This window comes from Marmota monax, unplaced genomic scaffold, assembly GCF_021218885.2.
Source record: "Marmota monax isolate L192 unplaced genomic scaffold, Marmota_monax_Labrador192_F-V1.1 WCK01_AAM20220418_F8-fsc00010, whole genome shotgun sequence".
Taxonomy (NCBI): Eukaryota; Metazoa; Chordata; class Mammalia; order Rodentia; family Sciuridae; genus Marmota; species Marmota monax.
The window spans coordinates 4,535,159-4,562,042 of NW_026692321.1; the positions used below are offsets into that span (position 1 = coordinate 4,535,159).

At 47.4% G+C, this 26,884-nt stretch overlaps 3 protein-coding genes across 11 annotated transcripts in view; 2 read left to right on the top strand and 1 right to left on the bottom strand.

Moving 5' to 3' along the window:
* The window catches only part of Asap2 (ArfGAP with SH3 domain, ankyrin repeat and PH domain 2), a 151,866-nt gene extending 138,244 nt beyond the window's left edge, over positions 1 to 13,622 (top strand). For 3 of the 6 annotated variants that reach the window (XM_046441218.2, XM_058578351.1, XM_058578352.1), the window contains exons 23-28: positions 692 to 826; positions 2,490 to 2,655; positions 8,236 to 8,285; positions 8,652 to 8,743; positions 9,108 to 9,230; positions 11,186 to 13,622. In XM_046441218.2, the coding sequence (XP_046297174.1) occupies positions 692 to 826; positions 2,490 to 2,655; positions 8,236 to 8,285; positions 8,652 to 8,743; positions 9,108 to 9,230; positions 11,186 to 11,260 (641 nt within the window). In that variant the 3' untranslated portion in view covers positions 11,261 to 13,622. The remainder of the gene's footprint in view (positions 1 to 691; positions 827 to 2,489; positions 2,656 to 8,235; positions 8,286 to 8,651; positions 8,744 to 9,107; positions 9,231 to 11,185) is intronic. The other 3 variants (XM_046441219.2, XM_058578353.1, XM_046441222.2) reach the window with 3 other exon arrangements.
* A 439-nt stretch (positions 13,623 to 14,061) lies between these two features.
* Itgb1bp1 (integrin subunit beta 1 binding protein 1) lies at positions 14,062 to 25,738 on the bottom strand. 2 transcript variants are annotated; one of them, XM_046441227.1, is made up of 8 exons: positions 25,583 to 25,738; positions 22,077 to 22,183; positions 20,823 to 20,927; positions 19,654 to 19,732; positions 17,798 to 17,934; positions 15,617 to 15,709; positions 14,851 to 15,000; positions 14,062 to 14,320 (listed from the first exon to the last, which is right to left on the bottom strand). In XM_046441227.1, exons 3-8 carry the CDS (start codon positions 20,892 to 20,894, stop codon positions 14,249 to 14,251), a joined length of 603 nt encoding a protein of 200 aa, XP_046297183.1. In that variant the 5' UTR covers positions 20,895 to 20,927; positions 22,077 to 22,183; positions 25,583 to 25,738; the 3' UTR covers positions 14,062 to 14,248. The 2 variants fall into 2 exon arrangements, with proteins under 2 accessions (XP_046297183.1, XP_046297184.1); XM_046441228.2 differs by lacking the exon at positions 25,583 to 25,738 and adding an exon at positions 25,176 to 25,420.
* A 97-nt stretch (positions 25,739 to 25,835) lies between these two features.
* Positions 25,836 to 26,884, top strand: part of Cpsf3 (cleavage and polyadenylation specific factor 3) — a 35,735-nt gene continuing 34,686 nt past the window's right edge. For 2 of the 3 annotated variants that reach the window (XM_058578354.1, XM_046441225.2), the window contains exon 1: positions 25,836 to 26,033. In XM_058578354.1, the coding sequence (XP_058434337.1) occupies positions 25,984 to 26,033 (50 nt within the window). In that variant the 5' untranslated portion in view covers positions 25,836 to 25,983. The remainder of the gene's footprint in view (positions 26,034 to 26,884) is intronic. The other variant, XM_046441224.2, reaches the window with a different exon arrangement.

The following is a 26,884-nucleotide window of genomic DNA, read 5'->3' on the forward strand; positions in this document are numbered from 1 at the left end:
GGTGTGGGTGATCTTGCACTGTGGCCGACCCTGCCACAGGAAGGGCGCTGAAGGCTCCTCCAGACCCTGGGCCTCCTGAGAGGGTGTGGCCTGTTTCACTGCCAGCCCCCCCCCCCAGGCTGTACACAGCCAGGGACACAGGGTCACACCTATGCACTTGAGTAGATAGCAGGAGAATGATGTGACCAGGGAAGTGCCACCTCTTTGGGGGTTACCTGAACCTTCTGGGTTCTGTGTGCCAATCTGTAGCCAGAGAGTTTACAGGAAGTCAGGAGAAGGTCCTCCCCTGTGGCTGACCTGCAGCCTGCCCCACTTGTACAGGCTGGGAACAGGGTGCTGTCTGCATGGCTTGGGTGACTCCTATGGCCTGCAAGATACAATGGAAGGGCGGGGATGAGAAGTTCCGTGGTCCTCAAACAGAACATTGGGATATATTTTCAGTTAAGAATTTTTACATTTCACCATCAGATTGAGAAAGCCAGCCAGGAATGTTCCCCGGACCATCTTTGGTTCAGCATCCATTGGTATCTGTCTTCCAGGTCGCAAAGATGAGAGTAAAGTTTCGGGTTCTACTTGCCGTTCTAGAAGGGTCAGAGTGACCATGGATAAGTGAGAGGATCAATAACGCAGTGTTTTGTTTCTGTTTTTGTTCTGTGTGTGTGCACATGTGTGTGCGTGTGCGTGGGTTTAGTTCAGGCAGCCTCCTCAGCTAACACCCTGTGGAAGACAAACTCTGTAGGTGTGGACGGTGTAAGCAGGCAGCGATCTTCGTCAGATCCGCCAGCTGTCCACCCACCGCTGCCCCCTCTTCGAGTGACATCTACCAGTACGTTTTTTTTTCCTTTCTCCTTCTTGCCAGTGGGCCTCCTAGGTCTGGAAGGCAGGGGGTGCTGTTGGCAGCCACCTGGGGAGACAGCTGTGGGGCCGCACACCCGCAGGCAGACCGCACCGGCCCCCAGCCCCAGCACGCCCCGATGGCCCGCTCACTCTCCTCTGCCTTGCAAAGCATTCACTAGACCAGCTGCTGGTCCTCTGCACACCACCCCAGAGCTCTCGTTTCCTTCAGCCAGTTGGTGATTTTCAATATTTGGGGACAGTCATTTTGATTATAACCTGGCATGGGTTTTTTAAAGTACCCAAAGCCTTGTGGGGAGAAGCAGCAGGAAGAGGTCTTTCTCCCGTGTGCAGAATTGTGCAGAATCTCCCCGGGTCAGTGATGGGAGCCCTGGGCCCTGCCCTCTCTGCCCCCTGCTCTCCTGGGCTCTGGCGGAGAGGCACCCAGCATCTCTAGGTATCAGGGCTTTCAGAGCATTGGGAGTATTCCTAGACTGACATGTTGTGGCTTTCTTAAAATAGCTAAATTAGCTGGGTGCAGTGGCACATGCCTGTAATCCCAGTGACTCGAGAGGCCGAGGCAGGAGGATCACAAGTTCAAGGCCATCTTGGGCAACTTGGTGAGACCCGGAAAAAACTGAAAAAAACAAATAAAAGGGCTGGGGTGTAGCTCAGTGGTTGAGCACCCTGGATCCAATTTCCAGTGCCACAGGAAGAAGAAAAAGCTAAAATTAACATCAACTGCTGAGGCACCCACCACCCGGCTGCACAGCCAGAGGCTCGCAAGAGGCCAGAGCCCTCTTTCCTCCTCTCTTGCCTCTCAGGCTGACCCGTGGGCTCCCCAGGCCTGCCTTTCTGCTTTTCCTTTAAAAGGGAACAAGAGAAAGGGGCACAAAAGGACTGCCCACTGGGTGGCTTCGTGGCCACACCCCACCTGGTGGCCAGTGGCCTCATTCCTGCTGGCTTGTCCTGTGCCTTACGTGTGAGCTCCCACCCGGAGGCAGCCACCACCTGTGACAGTGACCTGGTGCTTTGTCAGGAGAACAGGTGGAGGCAGGCTGGGCTGAGGATCCACTTCCCTCTCTTACCTGCTCTGCCCCTGAGCAGAAGCACTCGGCTTCCTCGAGCCCCAGCCTCGGGTCTGTGAAGTCAGATGATCATAGAGCCTTTGCCCTGCCCACCTCACAGACTGGGGACCTGTACCAAGTCGCTCCTCACGATCTGTCCTCAGACTTGTCCCTGCTCAGCTGCCTGGTAAATGGGTGGGGCCTCCTTCCTTCTGGGGATGGGCCTGCTCTGGCTAAGAGAGTCCTGGCTGAGCAGACCCATCTCCCAGGGCAGAGGCCAGGCCTGGACCCGGCCCCAACCAGCCTCCTGCTGCCTGTTCAGAGTCAGGGGCAGGACCAGGTACTGGCTTCCCCACCGGGTCTAGCAGAGAAAACAGGCCAGCAGAAGAGTTTCGATCATGCTCGAGCTTCCTGGGTGCTTGACTAGGACCCCCTCCGTCCCTCCATAGTTTCCTGAAATGCAGGAGGACACCCAGCAGGTGTGTTCCCCTGGAGACTCTAGGGAAGAGGACCCTGGTTGAGGCCACTGGGGAGGAGATGGGTATAGGGCTGGGGCTGACTTGTCTCCTCTCCCTTCTCTCTCTGCAGACCCTCTGGCCCCCACGCCACCCCCTCCTGTGGCCAAGACGCCCAGCATGCTAGAAGCCTTGAGCCAATCGGGCAAGCCTCCCCAGCCTGGGGCCTCACAGAGCAGGCCCCCGCCCCTGCCGCCCCAGCCTCCCAGCCGCCTGCCTCAGAAGAAGCCTGCTCCTGGGTAACACCACCCCTCCCTGCCTCCTGGCCTAGTCACACTGGCTGGGCCTGCGTCCAGCGTTCTGGGGGCTTCCAAGTGGCAGTGGGCCCCTTACTCATGCTGGAAGTCTCCACTGCTGGTGCCCAGGAATGTGAGATCCATCAGCTCTTGAGGGTCTTACAATTAATTCAAGAATTTTTTTAACGGAAAATTTCTTACAAATGTATATCTTAAATTCACGTAGTGAGTTTAGATCTTCATTTAGTACAGACGCGGGGGTTTTTTGGAGTAAAGTCCTCAAGACAGGCTCTCTACGTTCTGTCTGTTGTCCACTCAAGAAAGGTCATCTTGCACATGTGGACCCTCAGCAGTGTGAGGCACGTTTCTTCAAATAAGAACATTTGCTTTGGTACACACAGTGCAACCAACAAAACCAGGACATTGCCTGGATATTCAGCCACCTCCCACCCTCACCCACAATCCTCGTGTCCGAGTGCTGCAGAGGAGCCCAGGTTCTCTCTCTTATCTGGGTCTTTACAGAGGGAACGTCTGTTTAAGGGGAACACTGCTGAGAAGCCGGGGCCCTGGTGATGGGTAGTCTCATTGCTGGGATGGGTCATGGTCTTGGTCTGAATCAGGAAGTGCACACACGTGTACGCTGCTAAATGTACATGCATAAGCACGCGCACGTGTGTGCATTTTGTGCCTTCCTATAGTGAATCTGCGAGGTCACAGTTTCACTTGTTCTGGTGACAAACCACACCAGAACTGACTGAAGCGAGACACACCATTTTATTCTTCTCTCGTTGTTGGGAATCTGTTTGACACAGTGGCTGGCTCGCCTGGCTCCACAGCCTGTACGACCTCAGCTGAAGACTCCCCGAGGTCAGGGTCAGTTAGGGTTGACGTGTCGGAGGACTGGCAAGGAGGCCTCCTTCACAGGTCTGGCAGCTGAGGCCTGTTGTCTGTTGGACCTCAGCTGGGGCTGTCAACCAGAACACCTCCGTGCCCAGCCTCCTGGGTGCTGTGGGCTTCCTCATAGCAGGGGGTCTGGGCCTGGACACTGGCCGGCATTGCTGTCACTAAGTCCAGCAGTGACAGAGTCCAGCGACAGTGAGGGCCAGGGCGTGGCGTGGCACCAGATAGCTGGACAGAGTCCACAGGGCCCTAGACTTCGGGGGCAGTTCTGATTTTCTACTTTCCCGTTCTTGTTGCTCCCTTTTCTGAAGATGAGAACCCTGTTCCATGCCTCCTCGGGTGATTGGTGTCCCTTTATGGAACCGCTCCCATCACTGCCTCCACCCCTCCCCTTTGCTCAAGCCCCTTTCTGTGCTTGGGTCAGTCCTGTTCCGGGAACCCCACTGAAGGCACAGCCTCTGGCCCCACGGCCACCATCCCTCACCACTCCCATCAGGCAGCCCTCCGGGGGTTAGCCCTCTGGGTTCCCCTCAGGCCGGCCTGTGCCCCTCTGCAGGCTGCCCCCTCCTGCTTGTTCTTTGGCTCCAGTGTGAGGTCTGTGCCACCAGACTGCTGCACGGATGGGCATCCCATCAGGTGCCATTCTAGCTGGAAGGGCGCCCTCCAATTCTGTGCAACTTCACTGTGTGTGTGTGTGTCTGTTTTAATTCTCTTTGGACATCAGATCTACTCAGCTTTCCTCTAAAGGTATCATCTTTTCTCTTTTGATTGAGCAACATAACTGTTCTGACAGCTCCCCCAATCTCAGGGGTGGACCTGAGGCGGTTAAACTCTTCTCCCTTATATCCCAGACCCAAGAGTAGACCCAGAGCCCTCCATCTTCTGACTCCGCCCTGTTTACCCCTTGGGCCTAGAGGTGCTTCTGGGACAGGTGGGGGGCTACGCGAGCTGTGCACGCCTGTCCGCCAGAGCCGGTCACAGGGCCCCGCCGCCCAGAAGCCAGGCTGAAGAGCAGCCCCTGGCCTGGCTCTGCACCGAGGAGGGGGGAGGGATTGCCCTCATCAGGTGGCCCTCTGGGCGCCTCTTTTCCCTTCCTGCTTTGTTCGCTTGCTCATCTTATCTTCTGAGGGGCTTTCTAAGTCTCACCTTCAGTTTTCCTCCTGGGTTCTCCATGTCTGCGCTCCTTCTCAAGTTAAACTTTTTTATGGCACCCTGTTCTTGTTTCACATGGGATCACTTTCTCTCTCTGAAAATATTAATGATTTAATGTTTTGGAGTGTTAAGTGTGTGTTTTCATTGGTGCTCTTCTGTGTAGTGTTTCTTCCACATCGTTTGGGCCTCTGCATGACAGAGACTGTTCCAATGAGCAGTTCTCTGTGCCTTCTGTTTCTGCTGCACACAAAAAACAACTAGAGGACTGGTGCTATAGCTCAATGGCAGTGTTTTCCTAGCGTGTGTAAGGTACTGGGTTTAATCGTTAGCAAATAAAATAAAGGCATTCTTTCCATCTACAACTACCAAAAATATTTAAAACAAAAACCAACAACTGGCAGTTGGACGTGGTAATCCTTGCTAGTTGGGAGGCCGAGGCAGGAGGATTAGAAGTCTGAGGCCAGCCTGGGAAACTTAGCAAAAAATAAAATGGCTGGGTATGTCTCTGTGTGGTAGAACACCCCTGGATTCAATCCCCAGTCAGTACTTCAAAAACTAACCAAACCCCAGCTGGTACACAGGCTGGCTACACAGGTCTCCCTGAGGAGTGGTCTGGTGGGCTGTTGGGAAACTCAGAATTTGGGCCTTTTTTTTTGGATAACTCGGGTTCCCTGGCCTCTTGCTGGGAGGGTATACATTTTGTGGGAGTTGAGTAAGGAAATAAAGTCAAGCTTGTACCTAGTCCCTCTTCTGTGGGATATGCCAACAGTTGCACTTAGTGTCCTGTCCAGGGCCTCTGCTTTGCCCTCTGCAGAAGCAGCTTCTTCTGTAGGTGGAGGGTGGGGGGGCTCTTTGGGGTGGGGTGGGAGTCCAGGACTCGGAGCCTCCTCCGAGGGAGTCTGGCAAATCCTTCTGTTATTGCCGCTCTGTCTCCCCTTCCTGAGGTCCTGGGCCTCACTGGGCCCACAGGACACGTGGGTGCGCTCCCGGCCTTTCCTGGTGGTGGCATAGGCTCGCCCTCCTCACACCAGCGGGTGGTTACATTCACCCTGCCAGTTCCAGCTTCCAAAATTGTGTTTCTCCTTCAGCTCTTTGTTCTTTTGGTTTGAGTTTTTGTTTTCAGTCCTTTTCCTTGGGAGGAAATAGACGTATTGCAGTGGGTGGTGGGGGGATGGTGCTGGGAATGGAACCCAGAGTCTGCACTCTATCAATGATCTACAACTCCAGGTTGCTATTTTTTTTTTTAATATTTATTTTTTAGTTGCAGTTGGACAGAATACCTTTATTTTATTTATTTTTATGTGGTGCTGAGGATCAAACCCAGGGCTTCACACGTGCTAGGCAAGTGCTCTACCACTAAGCCACAACCCCAGCCCTAGGCTGCTGTTTTAAACCCACTTTCAGAACTTTTAAAGTGCAGGTCACCTTACTAAAATATAATGTACATACCCCTGCCTTCCTGTGCTTTGGGGATTTTTTGTTTGTTTATGTTTTTGTTTTATTCTGTACTAGAGACTGAACCCAGGGACAGTCACTGAACCACATCCCCCGTCTTTTTTATTTTTTTATTTTGAGACAGGGTCTCACTAAATTGCTTAGGGCCTTGCTTAGTTGCTGAAGCTGGCCTCAAACTTGGGGTCCTTCTGCCTTGGCTTCCCTTCCCGAGTTCCTAGGATGACAGTCATGTGCCACCATGTCTGGCCCTGCCTTCCTATTCCTAAACAGCAGTATGATTTATAAACAGTTACTTAATGACACTGTCACGATTATGCTTTCAAGTTCCCAATTATTGTTTTTGCTTTAACCAAATGGCCACTGGCTGTGCTCCTAGTTCCAGTGTCACTTCCTTTCTCCTTCCTTGTAATGGCTTCTGGTCTGCTGTCTCCAAGCTGCTCTGCTTTTAAGAGCTCAAATCATGTCTTAAAGTTCCAGACAAGGAACAGTTAGCTCCCAGCACTCACCAGGGAGTACCCAGGACAGTGGCGTCTGCCGGGTGACGACTCGTGGTTCTTTCCAGCTGCTCTCCTGGCTCCTGCAGAGTCCCAGCTAGTCCCAGAGGTTGCGGGATGGGTGTCCTCTGTAGCCTGGTCTTCCTGGTTTTAACATGGTTGGAAGGGACTTTGCAGGTCAGAAAGAGCAGGTGCAGTCAGAGGGTCCAAGACAGGTTCCAGTGCACAAGGTCCCGTTGCTGCCAGTGGAGCTCTGCTGTCAAAGTGATGCACAGTGTATCATCTTGTAAAAGAAGCACCCCCACCCCACCGATTATTTGAAAATCAGGATTTCAATGATAGTCAAATAGTTGAGACTTCATGATCCACAAAGACTAAAAATTTTACTGTCTGATCCTTTTTAAAAATTTTTTAGTTGTAGATGGACACAATACCTTTATTTTTATGGGGTGCTGAGGATCAACCCAGTACCTCACATGTGCAAGGCGCACGCTCTACCACTGAGCTACAATCCCAGCCCCCTGTCTGATCCTTTAAAGAAAATATCTGCTCTCCCCACACACACTCCCATGAGCCTGCGTAGCTGAGTAGCTACACAGGTAGCTGAGTGGCTACTGGCGAGGGGCAGCCTGATGGGTCTGCTAGTCACTTACCTCGAGAGTCGGTGCAGATAACAAATGAGGCTGTCAGGTGGGTGGACCCTTTGCTTCTTTGAAAGTAATAACAAAACCAGTGTTGCATTTCCTCCACGTGCATTCTGAGACGCAGACACCACTGCTCTTGGTGGGTACATTCTGGGCAGCAGAGGAAGCCTCTGACGGAAATGAGCGTGTGGGGGAGCGAATGCAGCCTCTGGCTTCTCCCGGCCTCTCCTGCTGCTCCAGCCCCTCCCACCCACCTCCCGTGTGGGGCTCTACCCTAGGTCCACTTAGACCCCCGCTGCTGAAAAGGCCTCTTCTTTTAGCCCATCACAGACCTTTGCCTCCTGTCCTTGTTTTGAGGACTGACATCTGGTGTCACACCTACAGATGGAAATGCCAGTTCTCAGCAACCCATTGACCCAGGTCTGCCAGTGGCAGGTCTGTGCGGATGACCCCATCTGCCATGCCCCAATTTGTGTTTTCACTTCACAGCTCTGGGTGAGCTGGACCCTGAGCTCACTGAGGGCCTGAGCTGAGGTCAGCCACGTGGGCAGAACCATGGAACAGGGGGCGTGACAACGCTGACCGAGGTGCTTGGCAGGTCCTGGGCCTGAGATTGAGATCTGGCTCCTCCTCTCACATGGAGAGACAAGGCCTAAGCAGGGAAGGGGCTGTACCAATGGCTGGTACCCAGCTTCTAGCCCCAGGCCTGCGTGGACAGAGGTGCTTTGGAAGAGCCCTGGTTTGGGGATGAGGAACCTTGGGTCTGGCACTTTCCCTAGGCTTTTTGTTTTACAAAATAATAATAATAATTGAATGACTGACAGTGAAGTCAGCTCAGGTGTTGAGCTTAAACACAGGTGCGTCCTTGTGAAGGGAATGAGGCTGGGCAGATAACCTCAGGTATCCGTGAGTAAGTCTGCTTTTCTCCTTCTTTGTAGGGCTGACAAACCGACCCCACTGATTAACAAAGGCCAGCCCAGAGGACCTGGTAATTATTTAATTGGGGGCTGGATTTCTTTCTGCTTGGCCCAGGGATGTGTATTTCCAAACAGATGGTCAACCCTGGTCAGGGCCCTGCTGCCCCCCACCTATGGCCATCCCACCCTCCTGGGCCTGGGCCTCCTGCTGCAGAGGCCTGCACCCTGCTCCTCTTTCCTGGGACCCCATTTGTGTTCCCACATCCAGCACCATAAAGGCAGGAGGTTCTTCAGCTTCGAGGGGACTTTTCCCTCAACACTTTACAGCTGAGGAAATCTGCTTTCAGACATGAGACTGTGGCTTAGAGTCATTGTTTACATCTTGTGGTTGCGATTGATGGGGCATCTTGTAAGGTTGCTTCATTTTGGCCCTAAAGCAGTGGATCTTTGTGGAACAGAAGCTCATGGTTCTCTGTCTAATGCTGTGGCCCTGCAGCCCCCTGCGCCCATGCCCAGGAAGTCACAGGCGGTAAGTGGATGTGCCTGCCCTCCTGCCCTGCTCTGGCTGGGTTCCACCTCCCCTGGGGCAGAGGTGGGGGGACTAGGGGCTTCTTCCTGGCGGTGGTTCATGACCTGGGCGCCTGGCAGACTTGGCCCTTTGGCCACAGCTCCACCCCAAACCCTGGCTGCTTCCGTTCCCCACTCTGCTGGGGTCTCACACTTTTCTCTCCCTGGCACCTGAGCTGCCCTGAGAGAGAAGAGCCCCTCTTGGCCCCTGTAGGTTTCCCAGGCCTGGGGAGAGGACCCCAGAGACCAGAAGGAGGCAGGCACCCTGTTCTCTGCCCAAGAGCTTAGACTTTGGCCACACTAACTTTGTCCCTCTCCTCACACAGACCAAGTCGAAGCCCAAGCGGGTCAAAGCGCTGTACAACTGTGTGGCTGACAACCCGGACGAGCTGACCTTCTCTGAGGGAGATGTGATTGTGGTGGACGGGGAGGAGGACCAGGAGTGGTGGGTGAGTCGGGGTGGGCCTGGGGGGGCCTGGGAGCCTGAGAGGCCCGCTCACAGTGAGGTGCTCAGCTGAGCATCGTGCCCTGGTGCCAGCACCCTCTGGTGTCACTCTGTGTGGACAGCTACTTCTGAGGAGCCTCATTTATGCCTGGCGGACTCCTGTCTTGTTTAGGTGGGCAGGGCACTCAGGCTGCAGTTGCCAGAGCACCCCGAGGACCTGAAATGAGACCCCTGTACTTGGAAACCTCGACTTTGCAAGTTAATGATCCCCATGGCCAGAGCAGTATAGCGCGACCTCCAGTGGAAGGCGGCCTCAGGGCAGAGCCCCTAGGGCTGGGCTGGTCCTAAGGCCTCCTGGTGCAGGAGGAGGGTGGGCACAGGTCCTCCCCCAGGGGTCCTAGAAAATCAGACTCTGCCATTGATGGACTGGGGCCTGGCTGACACCTCTGTGAAAGGGAGTTGCCCACAGCCCTGTGGCAGAATGACATGATGACCCCCTGGAGAGGCAGGGGTCCTCAGCTGAGGTGGAGGATTCCATAACTGGAAGGAAGTACATGCGTAAAGCGCCAGGTGGCCTCTGCCCCCTGGTGGTTACGTAGGCCTGGCTCTGTAGCCTGATCTCAGAGACCAGACAGCTCAGCTGATGCCATGGACACGATTCAGCGAAGTTGCTTTACTTTGTCAAATGCAAGGAGTCTTGACGCTGCCCCTAGTTGCCGTCCCCAGCAGAGCTCCCGCCCTTTTCCACCCTGAGTTCTCTGCCTCCAGGGCCTTTGGTCTCTCGGCCTTGTAGCACTGCCATTGGCTATGTCCACCCATCTTTCTGGGGCCTTGGGCTTCTGAGAGGTGAAAAGTGCTTATGGGTCAAGGGCTCCTTCTGTCTTCTTTGCCCAGCACAGGCAGCAGCAGGAGCCGCAGCTCTTGGTTCTGCTGGGCTCCAGGCATGTGGCTGGGCTGGGTAAGGAGCCAGTGGGCAGAAGGAAACAGGTCTGGTCTGGTCCTATCCCTGCCGACAGCCCACCTTATGGATGGGACTCCAGCCAGGCAACAGGCTTAGTCGTACAGAAAATGCCTGTTGTCTCCAAAGCCTTGGAGAATAGAAAGGTATAATGAAGAAAGAAAATGTTGCCCATAACCAGCCTGTCCTCCTAAAAAAACCCTATATATATATAAAAATTGTAGCTGGACACAATACCTTTATTTATTTATTTACTTACTTATTTATTTATTATGTGGTGCTGAGGATCGAATCCAGTGTCTCACGCATGCGCGGCAAGTACTCTACCACTGAGCCACAACCCCAGTCCCACCACCATTTATATTTTGACAATTTTCTTCTAGGCTTTTATTTGCCTTCGTAATTTACATTGTTGAAATCATACTTGGGTCTAATTTATATAATCTACCCAGAGTAAAAAATAAATGGGTTTTTCTTGAAGCTTTCCACAAATGCATGGTGAGATTTAAATGAACACCTTGTCCACATCCTATGACTTTGCAGCCAACAGACTTCTGACAGTTTCAGAACTAGGGAGTGGCTCAGTGGTAGGGCATTTTAGCATGTGCAGGGCCCTGGTTCAATCCTTAGCACCCCACAAAAAAAAGAAAGAAAGAAAGAAAGGTCGAGACAAACTTCTGACAGTTTTTTCATTCACTAAAAATAAGCTAAGTGGGGAGTGGTGACCAGCCAGCACCCCGCATGCCCCCAGCATTACCCACACATCTCAGGGTCATGTGAGGTCCTTGAGTGTGGGAGCCACACTCTATTGCAAACATGAAGGGGAGCAAGAAAGAAAGAATAACGTTAACACAGCTGTTCTACCCAGTCAGTCTTTGGCAGCAGAAATCATTCTGAACACAGGTATCCTCTTCCCAGGCCTCCTTTTCAAGTGCTATAATGCTCTCCAAAGCTGCTAAATTTGAAATTTTTGTGACAATCCAAATTTTTATTCATTTCAGATTGGCCACATCGATGGAGATCCCAGTCGCAAAGGAGCATTCCCTGTATCATTTGTGCACTTTATTGCTGACTGAATTGCTACTGAACAAAAGCCTTTCCTTAACAGTTATGTTCTTGTTTCATTACTGGTACCAAAATTCTTGCCAGAAAACCCGTTTTCATGGTAGCTCATTTTCTCTCACTGTTAAGTTTTAAGAGTTCAAAGGCAATTTTATATATATTAAGTGAATTGTTTTTATAATTTGTAGTTTTCATGAAACATTGCTATACTTTTATTAGGAAAAACTGAATTTCATAAAAGGTGAACTGAAGTTATTTTAACTACATAACTGAGATCCTGCATCTGTAGGATGCATCTACTGCTAAACTTACAAGATGGTCAATGAGGAATATTGAAAATTATTCCTGCTTTCCTTGGCCCAATTCTGGAGTTGTGACCAGTAGCATGGTTATTATTTTAGGAAGCCAGTAAACTGCTGCTTCAAAAGTCCTGGACTCTCCTTAAAATGCCATCAGTTCACCTTTAAAGACACTTATTCTTTTGAAACCCACCCAGTGTCCATTTAAAGCAACTTGGAAATTTACATATTAGCCTTGTACTTTCTAGCCCTAACCTGTGAGGTTGCACCCATCACGGCTTCTGCATGTGTTTATGATCTGTTGTGAACAATCAAACTTAGCAGAACTACTGATGGGTTATTACAGCAAACAGTCACAGAAGTTCATGCCATTCCAGGAGGTTATATAAACTGCATTTCCTGAAATTGGTTAAAAACTAAGGATGATGGATTGCAAAACAGTTCTTTAAACTAGCTTCTATGCTGTAGGTGTTTTGGAATTTGCCTTCTTCAACTTCCCCTATCATTCAAGAAAGCAAATGTACACAAGTAGAATACTGTGGCTCAGACCCTGGAACAGAACCACGTTCCCTGCTGTTTCCTGTAGTCACTGCCTTCCCTTCCTAGCTTGCGAGGACATTCACTCAGCTTAGTGTCTTGTATTTATATAATATGCCAACAGGAATGGTAGCTACACTGTAAGTCTTGAAATCTAACCTGTCCCTTTGTTTGTACTCAAGAGCATATCAGAAATCTGTAGGTCCCAGGTAATACAGTTCTCCCACACATCCCAGTTCTACTATCTAAGGCCATCATGTCACTCCTGAACGTACACTACTTGGGGAAGGGGTGGGAATTAGGTTGTATACGGTAGAATCAAAACTCATTAGTTTAATGAACTTGACTGTCATACCTCTAGTAATCATGAGCATAAGATTCATAGTAGGATTATTGGAAATTTTGGCACTCTTTCAGAATAAATAGGCATGTGATGCCCACTTGGACTTGGAACAAAAGTAAAGGAATAAATTTATAGGCTTGGAAAGCAAGGCAAAAGTGCTCTTGTTGCATTTGTTATGATGGTACATTTGATTGAAGCAGCTTGTCTTTTTATTATATAAGACTCTTACGTGTGGAGTCTCTTTTTTCCGCCCCCCTTGGCGTGTTTTGTTTGCTATGATCAAGGAAGACACAACAAACTGGAATGTTGTATGATGTTGTATAGCAATTGCTTTTTGCCTTTCAACATTCCAGTAAAAACGTGTTCTATCTGTAAGCCTTTTTTTTTTTTAAAGCACTACATCTATTTTCACTACTTGTTAATTTCTGTTGTTTGAACCCTTCACTTGGCCAACTTCTCATAGATTTAAGAGTGAACAGATGTATTTTGCACAGCACACGTCTCCTAACTGGGGAACAACCTCCCGCATCTGTACCTTATCGTCAGCCTCTGACGACCTGGTGCCTGCTAAGCAATCAAGTTGACTCACACGAACATTTGAACTCCAGACCCAAACCAAACACCAGGTTCCCTGGTACATGAATTCCTAGGAAATATTTTTCCAGTCTACAATTTGGTGGTGCTATTGTGCAGTAATTAATAATACTTTTGCCAGAGGAGAAATTCTATTAATTTCCCTACTAGTATCCTTTCCTAGTTATTTGCTCTTTGCAAATTCAAAAAAAGGAAAAAAAACTGAGAAAGGAGACACTGTAGATATCTATTTAAAGTTTATGTTTCATAAACTTCAGCTGCAGGATTCTGGCATTTGGCATGCCACTTTTCCACCAGGTCTGATTTCTAGGGATGGCGACTCAGAAACAGGTGCACAGATTAGTCGTTCCTGTGGGACCTGTTAAGGGCGGATATGGACACGCAGCCTAGAATGCTATTTTGAGATGTATGATACTCAGTTCATTAACTTGATTACTTTGGTCTAGTTGCAGCGCAACTGTATATATTGTATAACCTAAACTGATTCTTATTTTCATTGTCCTTAATGCAGTGATGTATAATTAGAGCATGTTTAATTCAAGTTTACTCTTCTTGTTAACTAGTCATTTGACTGGAAAAAAAAATAAAGTACTTTTAAATGGATGTGGTCTTATTTTTAAAGTGTTAAATATTCAGTCCTTTTTTAAAAACAAATAAGTATACTAGTGCACTATTCATGAGATCCTTTAAACATATACGTTTAGCATGAGTAGTAATCTTTTAAAGTGCTCTTAACTCTGAGATAAACACGTATAATCTTGCCAACACACTCCTGAAAATTTACTTCATGTCTTAAGTTGACAGTGCCACTGTTCCAAGCCAGCATGAGCTCTGCCTGCCTCTCCCTCCAAACCAGTGATACCATGTCACTGGGAAGCCACATGGGGTGGGGTTCCTCAGTCTTCCTCAGGCATATCCTCCATATTATTCAGAGGGAACTTACATGACACTTCAGTGTCAAGCTGATTTGCATTTTCAAATGACTGGATGGGGTTCTTTTACTCCCAGAAAGTAGATAGTTCATTGAGAGTCAACTCACATGTTTAATTAGACATATTTTAATACAAAAACAAATGGTCAATAGTGTAGACATTGCACTTTCTTCAGAAAATTGGAGCAGGGCATCACCTCATCTTTCTGTAATAGTTCAGCATTGCAGATTGAAAGCAGATGAGAGAAAACAAGTGGACTCTCGGGTGAGGTTGGCTTCCTTCACCTGAGTGCAGAGTTCAGGATTTCTCAGAGGTTAACACGGCGTCAAACGCAGTGGACAAAACTTTGCAGATTGCCTGTGCTTGTTCCTGTGTTGCACAAGAAGGTGCAGTAAGAGTGGAGCGCACACGTCTCTTCCTAAACCTGGCCTGACCAGCAGGGGCCTCACCTGGCCCTTTAAACAGGTTTCTCTTCCAACCCTACACCTCAACATGTGCCCGTGCCTGGAGCTCCCCGCCACATGGGCCCCCTTCCTAGGAGCAGTGCAGACAATAAACAGCACTGTGCCTGAGAGCAGGGTGAGGACCACACACAGGAATGGAGGGAGCCTCTGGTGACAGAGGGCACACTCTTCCTCACCCACTTAATGTTTACTGAGAATGTTAGGTTCAGGCACAGGTGACTCCTGGACCTGCCAGAAATAAGCTGGCAGCCTGCCGAATGCCTGGACACCTACCTGGCTGCCCTAAGCTCCTGGGTGCACGCACTCATTCTGAGGCCAGGTATTAAGTACACAATGGAGAGCGTTTCCCCAGTCCTTGAACAAGCAGTACACATATAGTCTCAGTTTGGGCACTGGGGGAATAAGGGACCAACCACAGTAACTCAAAAGTCTTACCAGGCTGTGGCACTGATAGACCCACAGGCTGTATTCTTCATTACTTGCATCTGTGGTCTTAAGAGCCAGTAAGCTTTTTCCTGCCCCGAGGCCGTCATCATAACACACCATCCGGATGATTAAATACAGAGCATGCCTGTGTAACACGTCCTGCAGAGATCAGGCCGTCAGAGAGGTCCTGGCTGTTTTCAGTATCTCAGTTCTAATGACATTCTCACAGGTGGGACATGGGAGGCTCAGCAGCACATCCTTGGATCTGACAGAAAGCAGCTGTGTGGCATCTCACCCACCAGGACATGCTGGTGTGGCCAGTTAGGAGGCAGTGTGCTTCAGGCCCACACCTTCCCAACTCAAACCCAGGGCCAGGAACCAGGTCCAGTCTCATCTCTGTCCAGGCTTCCTAGCCAGCTGCTCTTGACTGACATAGGATCCTCAGTTTAAAAAGTCTCACTTTTATAATAGAGTGAAAATCACTCTATTATACTTCTGAGGGGAAACATCAGCAATCTTTCCACATGATACTTTACTGAGATTACTAGTTGCTTATGCTTTGTTGGCATGACTTTAACTTTTATTTATTTATTTTTTGATACCTGGGGTTGGGGTGCTGCGTGTACACAACTTACAAAGGAAGTCCCTGCTCACCCTAAGAAATGGTCCCATTTAAGAACAGCTGCCAGCCACTAATGCACACAGGAGACCTAACTGAAAGGCCTGGATTCCCTATTTGCTAAAAAAGTTTTCCTTAATAAATGATATTACTTACATACTGATCTGACGTTGATACTTTTATCCCATACTTGGAAACTCCCATAATAAATTCTTCCTCCAGAGGAACAAAAGGCAACTTTCCATCTTGCTTTAAAGTAGAAATAAAATACGATATACATTAAAGTCTTAAGTCTTTTGAGTCACTTAGTATCTGGTTGTCACAACCGCAAGCCCTTTAGCGAATGTGGGGTACACAGTAGACAACTTCTCCCCAAAAAGGCAGAAGAAAAATCTCCCCATCTTTGAACTTTCACAGTCCACAAATTGAGCTCAGTCTACTTCCCACACACTGTTCTACTCCTTTGTCTTGGTGTGAACCCTAATTCCAAACTGAGATATTTCACTGAGGCAGATGAGCTTAAAATGATTACGTAAGAAAATGAAGGTCTTGATTTAGATTTTAAAATACTTAGAAGCTTACATCAGTGCCAGGACATGGACTGATGGGGAAGAGAGGCCACAGAAACCATCCTTCTCATCATTTTCTGTCCTACCTAGAGGGCAAGATGCCAGGCTCTCCCACACCTGGGGCTACAGGAGAGGCTGCCAATGAACATAAACATGTTCATCAGCATTTTGAGCTGTTCAGAAATAAGTGAAATAGCACAGGAGGCCTGAAGACTGCCCTAGCAGATTACCTGGTTTTATATGCCTAATTTGTCTTCACTAAATATTGGCAGTCAGCAGATGTTCTGTACTGTAAATGTTTTTGCAGAACACTGAATCATAGTCAATAACTATCCAAACACCTTAACTGTTGGGCCACTATGATGTTATATTGAAAATTCATATCTCACAGTGAGTTTTAAAAACACTGGATAATAGTAATGCTATTGTTAATAATGGCATTTTAACAAGCAAAAATTCTATGGCTCAGGGCTGGGGCTGGGGCTGAGTGGTAGAGTGCTCTCCTGGCGCGTGTGAGGCACTGGGTTTGATCCTCAGCAACACATAAAAATAAAATAAAGACTATTGTGTCCACCTACAACTAAATTATATATATATATATATATATATATATATATATATATATATATATTCATATTCTATGGCTTTATGAGAAATGTAGCAATCCTCATAGAAATGAAAATCACTCTATTATACTTCTGAGGGGAAACATCAGCAATCTTTCCACATGATACTTTACTGGGATTAGTAGTTGCTTATGCTTTGTTGGCATGACTTTAACTTTTATTTATTTTTTTGGAACCAGAGATTGATTCCAGAAGTGTTTAACCACTGAGCCACATCCCTAGCTCTTTTTTATATATTTTATTTAGAAACAGGGTCACATTGAGTTGCTTAGGGCCTCACTAACTTGCTGAGGCTGGCCTTGAATTCACAATCCTGCCTGAGCATCCTGAGCCACTAGGATTACAAGCATGTGCCACTGTGCCTGGCCGGAATGACTTTAAATTCCAAGCTAAGTGCAGGGATAACTAATTGAATTAGTCCAGGCTACCAAGAATTTTCTGTTAAATGGCAAATTAGATTCACTTATTTCCTTCTAGACAGAAATAACTTCCTTTATTTTCATGAAGATATGAGTCATTACATTTAATATCCCCATGATTAAAAAGATTGTGCATACTTAAAATTAACTAACTATGTAAGCCTTGTTTTATCCACTTCCACCTCAGGAGTATACAGATCTTATGACATTTTATGCATTGACTTTATAGCTTTGATTTATCTTCAATTGCATTCTTAATTTTCCTGCATGATGATATATTTTTGAAACCCACTTCACCTCAATTCTCGTTGAGGAAATAGGGTGTGAAATAAGTAGACATGTTAGGTCAACAGTGCTATGAGTAAGTTTCCAAAGAGATGAAACTAGTTGTGGGGCAAACATCTGCCAGGTTGTTTCAAAGAAAAACCTATAGGGTGGAAGCAGTCACAACTTCTGTTCCTAAATAAGATGTCGGTCTACACCAGGAAAGTGAAAAGCTGTCTGTGTGAAGGGAGAAACCCTTTCTGTGAAACTTGATCTTCAGGGCATCTTGTATAAACCAGGGCCACCAAGCTCTGGCCCAGGATGACAGCGTACTTCATCAAAAGACAGAAGAGCGCCATCCAGTGACCAAGAGCAAATGTATTATCCAAGGCCATGTCACCAGTTTGGTCTCATAACCACAGGCTTTAAACTGAAAAAAACAATCTTTTTTCTTTTTACCTGGGCAACATCTATATAATTTATCAGGTCTAGTGGTCCTTCCAGGACTTTTTCCTCAGAGAGTTTCAGCTTCTCAATGGCACCAACATACTTTACTCGAAATTCTGCACAAGTATCTAAGTTATTGTTGCTTTGTCCTAAAGGTGAAAAAAAAAAAAAAAAATTGTGATGATGAGACTTCAAAAGAAATACTTGCTTTGCAGGATTTCCTCAGTCCCTGCCCAAATCAAAAATAGACTTTCATTAGAATATGATCTTTAATTATAAAATTTTAAGATGCAAAATTTCTTGATGTAATAGGGAAGAACTTAACATTTCATTGATTTTTTTTTCCTTAGCAACTCACAGTGTACTAAATGTATAAAGACCTCAATATTAGAAATAAAGTAATATTGATAACCTTCATATCAAAGCAATGAATGGGAGAAAGAAAGGTCAACTAGACAACGATTCAATGATTGGGTACTTTTTGGTACTTGAGATTGAACCCAGGGAAGCTAAACCACTGGGCTACATACTCAGCCCTTTTTTTTAATTTATTTTATTTTGAGACAGGGTCTAATTAAGTTGCTTGGGGCCTTGCTAAATTTCTGAGGCTGGCTTTGAACTTATGATCCTCCTGCTTCAGCGTCCCAAGCCACTGGGATTAGAGGCATGCACAACCATACCCAGCTGATTATTTTTATAATGCATAATGATGCTTATTTTTGGTTTCTATCTCTCTTCACTACAACTTTCTCTCCTGATTCAGGGTATCTGCTCTTTCACTACCATTTAGTCAGAGAAGACCAAGGTTTTGTTTTTTTTTCTTAAAGTAGATGGAATAATGCCAGACAAGAAAGTCCCTCATTACAACAACTGGTGTGCGCTGTAAAATCTAGCCAATACAACTTATTACAAGTGACATATGATATCCTGCTAAGAAAACATTATCTGATTACTTTTAGATTGTGTTGTGTAATAAAAAAATCACGAGATTTTTAAAAACTTAAGTGTCTAGAAGTAAAGATAATGGACTTTATGATACAACATTCTCTTTTTTAGATCAATTAGTCTATGACTATGATTCTATTTTAGAAAAGAAAATTAATATAAGTATTTCCAATTAGTTACCAGCTATTTATTTATAGAGCTTGGATAGGAATCACATTTTGATTTCTAAGGAGCTACTATCAGATACCTGCAAACAGTCTGTGAGGATCTGTGATAATTACCTGTATTCCTGCTGGTCATGAGCTAGTATATCTCCAGGTAGCCCTCAAGGTAAATGGCTCTGTAACATTTATCACCAGTATATTTGTCTTGTTCTCATAAACAACCTGAGTCCAGTATAATCCACTCTCTGCCACTCTAGTCCTTAAAATGATATTTTGAAATTCTAAATTATGGCCACATGATGTTTTCAAACATTTTTGCTCTAGGTCCCACAAAGAACACTTTGCACATGTGCCTGAGCCTAGCTCGAGGGCCTGCATTTTCACCAACCACACCACACCCTCAAACTGCATCCCAGCAAATTTTGGTCCATTTCTAAACTCTAGTCAAAAGTGGTAGAGGAAGCACATGTGGTGGTTTTCGCCTGTAATCCCAGGGACTCCGGAGGCTGAAATGGGAGGATAGCTAGTTGGAAGACAGCCTTAGCAAATTAGAAGGCCCTAGGTAACTTAGTGAGACCCTATCTCAAAAAATAAAAAGGACTGGCATGTGGCTCAGTGGTAAATCACCCTGAGTTCAATACCCAGGGCAAAAAAAAAAAAGGCAGAAGAAAGGAAGAAAACTGGAAATGCGAAAGAACTGCCATCCGGCAAAATATCCAAGCAGAGCCATCGATGCGTGGGGTCATTCCTCTTACGCACCTGAGCTTTTGGTGGAGTCTGTATCGAGGCTGGCCACAGTGCTGGATCGGGACAGGCCCCCAAGGCTGGAATCTACAGACTGAGGAGTGGAGAGCAAGTCAAGAAGAAGCATACACAGTGAGAAGCCCTGAACTCGCTGAATTCCACTACTAAACATATTCACATTATGCTGTTGAGCCAACACATATAAAATCAGGCCAATTATCCAGGCAGACGCACTGGAACAGATTTTCCTGAAGACGTACTCTCCAGCAAACATTAAAAACCACGTCAGTGCAACTGCTCATCCTATCACACAGCACCAGACACAGGTGGCATTGTCATCTTGGTCTAAGCCTAAGCCCTTCCCTCCACCTCCTTTCCAACATGCCTACATTTACGTCCTCCATGAAGATCTGCACCCTGCTTTCCTATTATTTCCACAGAACCTGAAATTAACCCTGTCCAGAAAGCCAGGCAGGGAGTGAGGTTTAACAAACCAGGAAAGAGGCCAGAGGTAAGTGACTGACCCCAGGTCACATTTGGTAAATCCCTCAGGTCTTGAGTCATTTCTAATGTGGTGTCCACAATAGGGTCTTCCTGCAGCAGTCTCAGGCTCACCAGCAGGCCAGGCCTTAACCACCAGGGTTTACTGACCAACAAACCCTTAGGTCAAAGTTTAAAAATCCTTTACATAGTAGTTTTTCACCAGTGTGCTTCATTTCATAGATGTGTATAAGAAATAAGATCTGGGAAAACTTTCATTCAAAAGGTTTGTTTTGCATAAATTAAACCTATACATGCCTTCAAGCTACTTTTAAAAAGTCTTGTATACAGTTATTAACCAATCTCACTGCTATGTAAACATTGTCATATCCACAACAAATTCTAAAATCCGAGAGATGATACCCCTCATATCTGCAATTTCCATTATTTAAAAAAAAAATTAAATAGTGTTAGTTTCAATGAGACCATTCCTAGTTGTGTCCCATCTAGAGTAATAGATTTAAGAATTTCAGAAAAATCTACCAAGACATAATAAATTAAACAAAAATGCGTAAAATGGACATGAAGATTCATGCAGTTGGAAGGCTGTGGGAGGCCTGCAAAGTTTATGCCTTCTGTGCAGCTCCAGCTGCAAGAATTCACTTCTCTCTGCTAAGTACGCGGCTCCAGGCCAGGTCCCCTACCTTGCTCTTGGTACTGATTTCACTACTTTGGGAACTGCTACTACTGTGTCGCTTTTTGCCTTTCCGAAACATTTTTCACCATAGCACGTGATCCAGAGAAGAGCCCTAGAAGAACAATGTTAGCAACAGCGACGTCAAGGAAAGCAACATCAGATCACTCTAGGCACTGCAGGAGTAAAAACCAATTCCTCCAACTCTCAGGAGTGCATCCTGAGATGCACTCCTTTACTTAAAATGGAAATACTTTCCCCTGGATACTCTTCTTGTTCATTCTTTTTTCCTATTAAATTGCAAAAAGCTGTGCTGGGTGTAGCTGCGTGGTAGAGGACTTGCCTAGCGTATGTGAGGCCCCAGGTTCAAACCCCAGCACCACGTTAAAAAAAATTATACACATCTAACAATAAGTTGAGAGGCAGAAACACTGTCCTACAGAGAATCGAGGAAACATAGGTAAGATCGCGTCCTTGGCTGTTCAAGTTCAGTTCTCACTCTGGCTGATTCTTGACGGGCACAACACGTGCTGAACTGCTCACCACCCAGGTGCTGGGATTCAGTTCCTGCTCCAGGTTCACACCCTATGCTTGGTGGGACTAAAACAAGGCACACACCTCTCAGAAATGAGCATTTTTCTTGAAGTCTGGAAAATCTTTTTTATTTTTTTATTTTTTAGTTGTACATGGATAGCTTTATTTATTCATTTATTTTTATGTGGTGCTGAGGATTGAACCCAGGACCTTCCATGTGCTAGGCAAGTGCTCTACCACTGAGCCACAACCCCAGACCTGGAAAACACTGACATGAAAACGTTCCCCCCCACCCTCCCTGCTCCAGTAAGGCCAGGCAAGGAGATGACTTTAAGTGACTCAGAGTCTTGCTACGTGGATCTTTCCTTCCCCACACGTCTATTTTTTTTTTTTTAAATAATACCTTTCAAATGTTAGTGATATCTTCCCATGTCCTGGCAGCAACATTCCCCTTGGAATTTTAAGCTGCAGGATGTTGCAGGTCACAGAACTCCACCATACTGTCTCCTGGGACCTCAGCAACCTGTGGCACATTCACCTGTTCCACAGATGTTCCTAAAGGCCAGGAACATGCCACAGACTGCCTCATGCTCCAGGAAGGGAGGACATAATCTGTATTTTATGGATGCGGGAACTGTGACCCAACTTTCAAGAGAATTTATGAATAAGACAGCCTAACTTATTTTAACCAAAAATCTATCTCTACAGAAAGAACAGGAAATGTGCTTACTGTGGAAGTGAACAGGATTTTATTGTCTTCAAAGGCTCCACAAAGGGCAGTCTGCACCACAGTTTCCTTCCATTCTGACGGTCAAGCCTTTCAGAGGAGCAGTGCACCTGGTGAAGGAACGAGAATGAGGACATCAAAAGCCCCTGGTCTTGCACAGGTTTCTTTGTATTTGGAGACCCCACTCTCAGTCCACTCAGTAGGCCCCTGGCCATGCCTGACCACTGAGCCCAAGCTTTGTATAGTCAGCCTTGTCATCCACTTTCTTTCTATACTTTGCTATATTTATGGAAAAGATTTGATTCAGTCACTCATTCCTGAGTGATTAGTGAGCAACTCAGAGGTGCTGGAGGTATATCAGAGACAAAGGTCAAGCCTCTGACCTCAAGGGCTATATTTTTAAAGGGAGCAGATATACCAACAAGAAAAACAAACATAAAATGTATTATTAGAGAACAATAGTTCCTATGAGGAAAGCTGAAGCAGGTTAAGGAGGAGGGGATGTGATCAGAGAAGAGAGGGGGCTGTTTTGGAGTACTGGGAATTGAACTCAGGGCCAAGGGTACCCCACCACTGAGCTACATCTGCACCTCCAACACTGGCTTTTTTAAAAATATTTATTTATTTTTTAGGTGTAGTTGGACACAATACCTTGGTTTTATTTATTTATTTTTATTTGGTGCTGAGGATCGAACCCAGGGCCTCAGACGCGCTAGGCGAGTGCTCTAATGCTGAGTCACAACCCCAGCCTCCCCCCTCCCACACACTGGCTTTTTATTTTTATTTTTTTTAAAGAGAGGGAGAGAGAGAGAGAGAGAGAGAGAGAGAGAGAGAGAGAATTTTTTAATATTTATTTTTTAGTTTTCGGCAGACACAACATCTTTGTGGTGCTGAGGATTGAACCCGGGCCGCACGCATGCCAGGGGAGCGCGCTACTGCTTGGGCCACATCCAATTTCTATTTTGAGATAGGGTCTCAACAAGTTGACCAGATTGACCTGGAACTTTCGACCCTCCCTTCAGCTGAAGCCTGAATGAAGAAGGGCAGGTGACTGGTGGAGGAAATGTTCCAGGTATACAGGTGAGCATAAGGAGCCTCAGGAAGTGTGCTGGTATGAGCACAGTATGAGGCCAACGCAGCTAGGGCAGGAGAAACAGAAAACATGACAGAAGGCCTGGCAGGTCATGCGAACAATGTGGTTTGACTTGAGTTTAATAGGAAAACTAGAGGCTTTTAAAAGGCAGTCGGGGGCACGATTAGATTTCTGGTTTTAAAAATTACTCTGGCCACAGGTGGAAAAGTAACTGCATGGGATAAAAGCAAAACAGAGAGGTTAGATGGCTATTGCAGGAAGCTTCAGAGGACAGCTTTTCAGTAAGGGAGAAATGGCAGGAGAGCCTTATTCCCAGATCCACACAAAACTGGGTTAATGAAGCAGCATAAAGTACATAAAGTAACTGGTCTTTAGCAGGTTAAAATGTTCGTATGTAACATTTAAACACAGGAGCCCTGTGGACACCAAAATCCCCCAATGCTCAAGCCCTTGATGCAAAGCAACATAGTACCTACACATTACCTATGTGTGTCTCCCCTCCCTGTACACTTTAAATCATCTCTAAATTACTTAGCATGCCTAATATATGATGTAAATGCTAGGGGAGTAGTGGTTATACCATATTATTTAGGGAAAAATGTCAAGAAAGTCTTACATGGTCAGTAATATGCAATATTTTGCAAATGTTTTCAATCTGGGGTTGGCTGAATCCAAAAATGTGGAACTCATGGACATGGAGAGCTGACTACACATATATACACATATTTGTATAAAGGCACTCCTGTAATGCCTTTGCAACTCCATAAGACTTGCTTTTCAACTTCGATCCAGGAGCTTAGCGCGGGGGTGGGGGTGGGGGCACTTTGATATCTACTGCCATTTTGATGCATGTTCTTAAGAAAAACATTCTTGCCTTTAAATTACTCTTGCATAAAAATGAGGCCAAAGATACTGATTGTCACTTGGATGTTCCACAGGCTCATTAAATGCACAAAAATGTCTAAAGCTGAACACATCATCTTCCCCTCTAGATCTGCTCCTCCCTCACTTCTCCCTCTTAAGAAATTATATTATTGCTGGTAGCAACCAGGAAATCCACTCACTATCCTTCAGTTCCCACATCTAATCAGGCACCAAGACCCCTTGTTTATACCTGCAGAGTTCTCTAATCCAGCTCTAGAACAGGCTCCACATCATCACTAGATAACTACACAGCTAATTTTTCAACATCCAATGGAAGTGGTAGATCCTCAACCTACAAAATGTGCAAGTATACAGGGTGTGGAATATAATTTAAAGAATCCACAAACCTACTGAGGATATTTCATGGATAAGTGGACTTGTCCTATGGGACTCCTTGCCACTCTAAATCTACCAAGACACTTCAGCCAAAAGGATTAAAATAATTTCTTTCAAACACAAATCTGAGACTACTAGCATGCTTGAAATGTTAGAGACTAAAGTCACAGTTCTTCCTCAGGACATGCATGGACCTCCATGACCCATTCCTCCCTGCATTTTCCACTGCACCTGTAGTTCATCTCTCAGCCATGCAAAGCTGCCTTGATTCTCCATAGCACTATGCTCCATGTTCCCACACTTTGCTCCCACATTTTCTCACTTGAAATGCTCCTCACATTTTAGTTACTGGCTATTATTTTTCATTTCAGGCTGCTTCTTTTCTAAAAAACCTCGGCTCTCCAGGTTGAGTTAAGGGACTCAGAGCATGAACACACACCTAATCACAGCATTCCGAACTGCTACCACTTATAATTCTATCTCCAAAGTAGCCAAAGACAGGGCTGTTACTCTCTGTACACCCACCGAACAACAGTGGACCAGTTCATGAAGCCAAGAACTGGTTAGAGCTACAGGAACCGCTAACCCTTCACCTGACCACCACTATTATAGTAGGACAACGTGTTCACAAGAGGTCGCCAAGGCGCCAAGAGAGCCAGTGACGTGCCCAAGGTCACCAGGCTAAGAGCTGACAGGCCAAGTTTGGGACCTAGACAGAGCCAGCTTCAAAGCTCTTTCTAGACACCCACCTGCATCGTACATGTCACCGGTGCAAAGGATGCAACAGTAAACGACAGAACCCTTGCCCGACTGTAGCGATGCCAAGGGGAGAAGGGCACGCGCGAGAAGGCAGTGCGCTTCTCGCCTCGCTCTGCCCCGGGCACCGCGGACCTGGCCCAGGAACGGCCCACAGCTCGGCGCTCCGGCCCCGGCGCCCTCGGCCGCTCAGCACAACAGAACCGACCTCTGGCATCCTCCCTCGCCCAGCCGCTCCCCGGCCCGGGTGCCCGCATCTAGGACCTCCGAGGGAGGGCGGGTCCCCACGACACCACGGACTCCCCAGGGCCCCACCCATCCGTCCCGACAGCCGGCGCCTCCCTCGCGCCGCGTTCCCGCCACGGCCCGAGAGCCCGGCCCTGAACCCCGGGGCTCTCACCTCGCGGCCGTGGACCCAACCCCGGGCAGCCTGCGCCTCACAGGGAGTTGGAGTTGGAGCGCCCAGCCGACAGCACCCACGCGGGTACTCCAGTTCTAATTCCAGCACCACCTTTTCCAGCCCTCCTGCCCTCTTCTGCCAGGCCCCGCCCCCGAGGCGGTGCGCAGGCGCGGATTTCAGGGCCCGCCCCAGGTTCCTGGGTTGGAGGCGGCACCCCCCACCCACCGCCAGCACTCCGGACGGAAGTTGAGGGGAGGGGCCTCGTGCCGCGGGCGCCAGAGTGGCGGAAGCTGCCTCTGGATGGATGGGGTTTTCCTTGTGTAGTTGCTGTGGCTGTGCTTGTAATTCAGAAAGACTCCGGCGGCGTGTCCCTCACCCGCGCTCCTCCTCAGACTTCCAGGATGTCTGCGATTCCTGCAGAAGAGAGCGACCAGCTGCTGATCCGACCCCTGTAAGGGACCAGCGAGACCGAGCGTGAAGCCGCAGGCCCAGTGAGAGCGAGCCGGGCTTCGAGCCGGGCTTCGGGCCGGCCCCGTCGCCCCCACTCCAGCCTGCGGCCGCCGGTCCTCACCCGCAGCTGCGGGCCAGGCCGGCCAGGCCCCAGGGGTTTGGAGCGCTGTTGGTCGGAAATGGCCTGCTAGGTTGAATGGGAATTTGCGTTGCTTCAGTCTTAGGGGAGGGTATGTTGGGGTTAAAAAAAAAAATTATTTCATCCCGCCGCGTGCCTTCAAGTAAGAAGCGTTATGTGCACCTACCCGCACCTCGCACATCAGGGCAGGCCTAGAGGGAACCGACCGTGATGGGGGGGCCTGGGGAAGGCCATGACAGTGCAAGGAAGAACTAAGCCTCTCTCCTTTTTTTTTTTTTTTAATAATTTTTTAGTATCAGACACAGTACCTTTATTTTGTTTGTTTTTATGTGGTGCTGAGAATCGAACCCAGTGCCTCACACGTGCAAGGCAAACGCGCTACCAACTGAGCTACAACCCAGCCTTAAATCCGTTTTTTATTAGCTCCAGGACGTGACATGGTGCCGAGATGTGAGAGAGGGGAAATAAGTTAGGGACTTGATGTGAGTTTTTACCTTCAAAGCTCCGACCCTGGCAGAACAAGGTAGGAAAGTGGATGTGAGAAATAGCAGAGAAGTTACGGACAAAAACTCAGCCCTGTAGTGCCCATAAGAAGACTGGTCTTTCAGTGGAGTTGGCCTTCTCCATTCTGGGATGTTGAGTAGAAGGGGAAATGTAAACAAAGAGAACTTATTCCTGTAGATGAGCAATTTGTGCAAACATGGTTATTGTTC

Bases quoted from the DNA above. Each gene is read 5' to 3' on its own strand.
- Itgb1bp1 (XM_046441227.1), bottom strand. From the start codon at position 20,894: ATGTTTCGGAAAGGCAAAAAGCGACACAGTAGTAGCAGTTCCCAAAGT. The intron at 19,733-20,822 runs GTAGGGGACCTG...TCCACTCCTCAG, and splicing joins AAATCAGTACCAAGAGCAAG to TCTGTAGATTCCAGCCTTGG. The intron at 15,710-17,797 runs GTAAAAAGAAAA...TCTACTTTAAAG, and splicing joins ATTATATAGATGTTGCCCAG to CAAGATGGAAAGTTGCCTTT.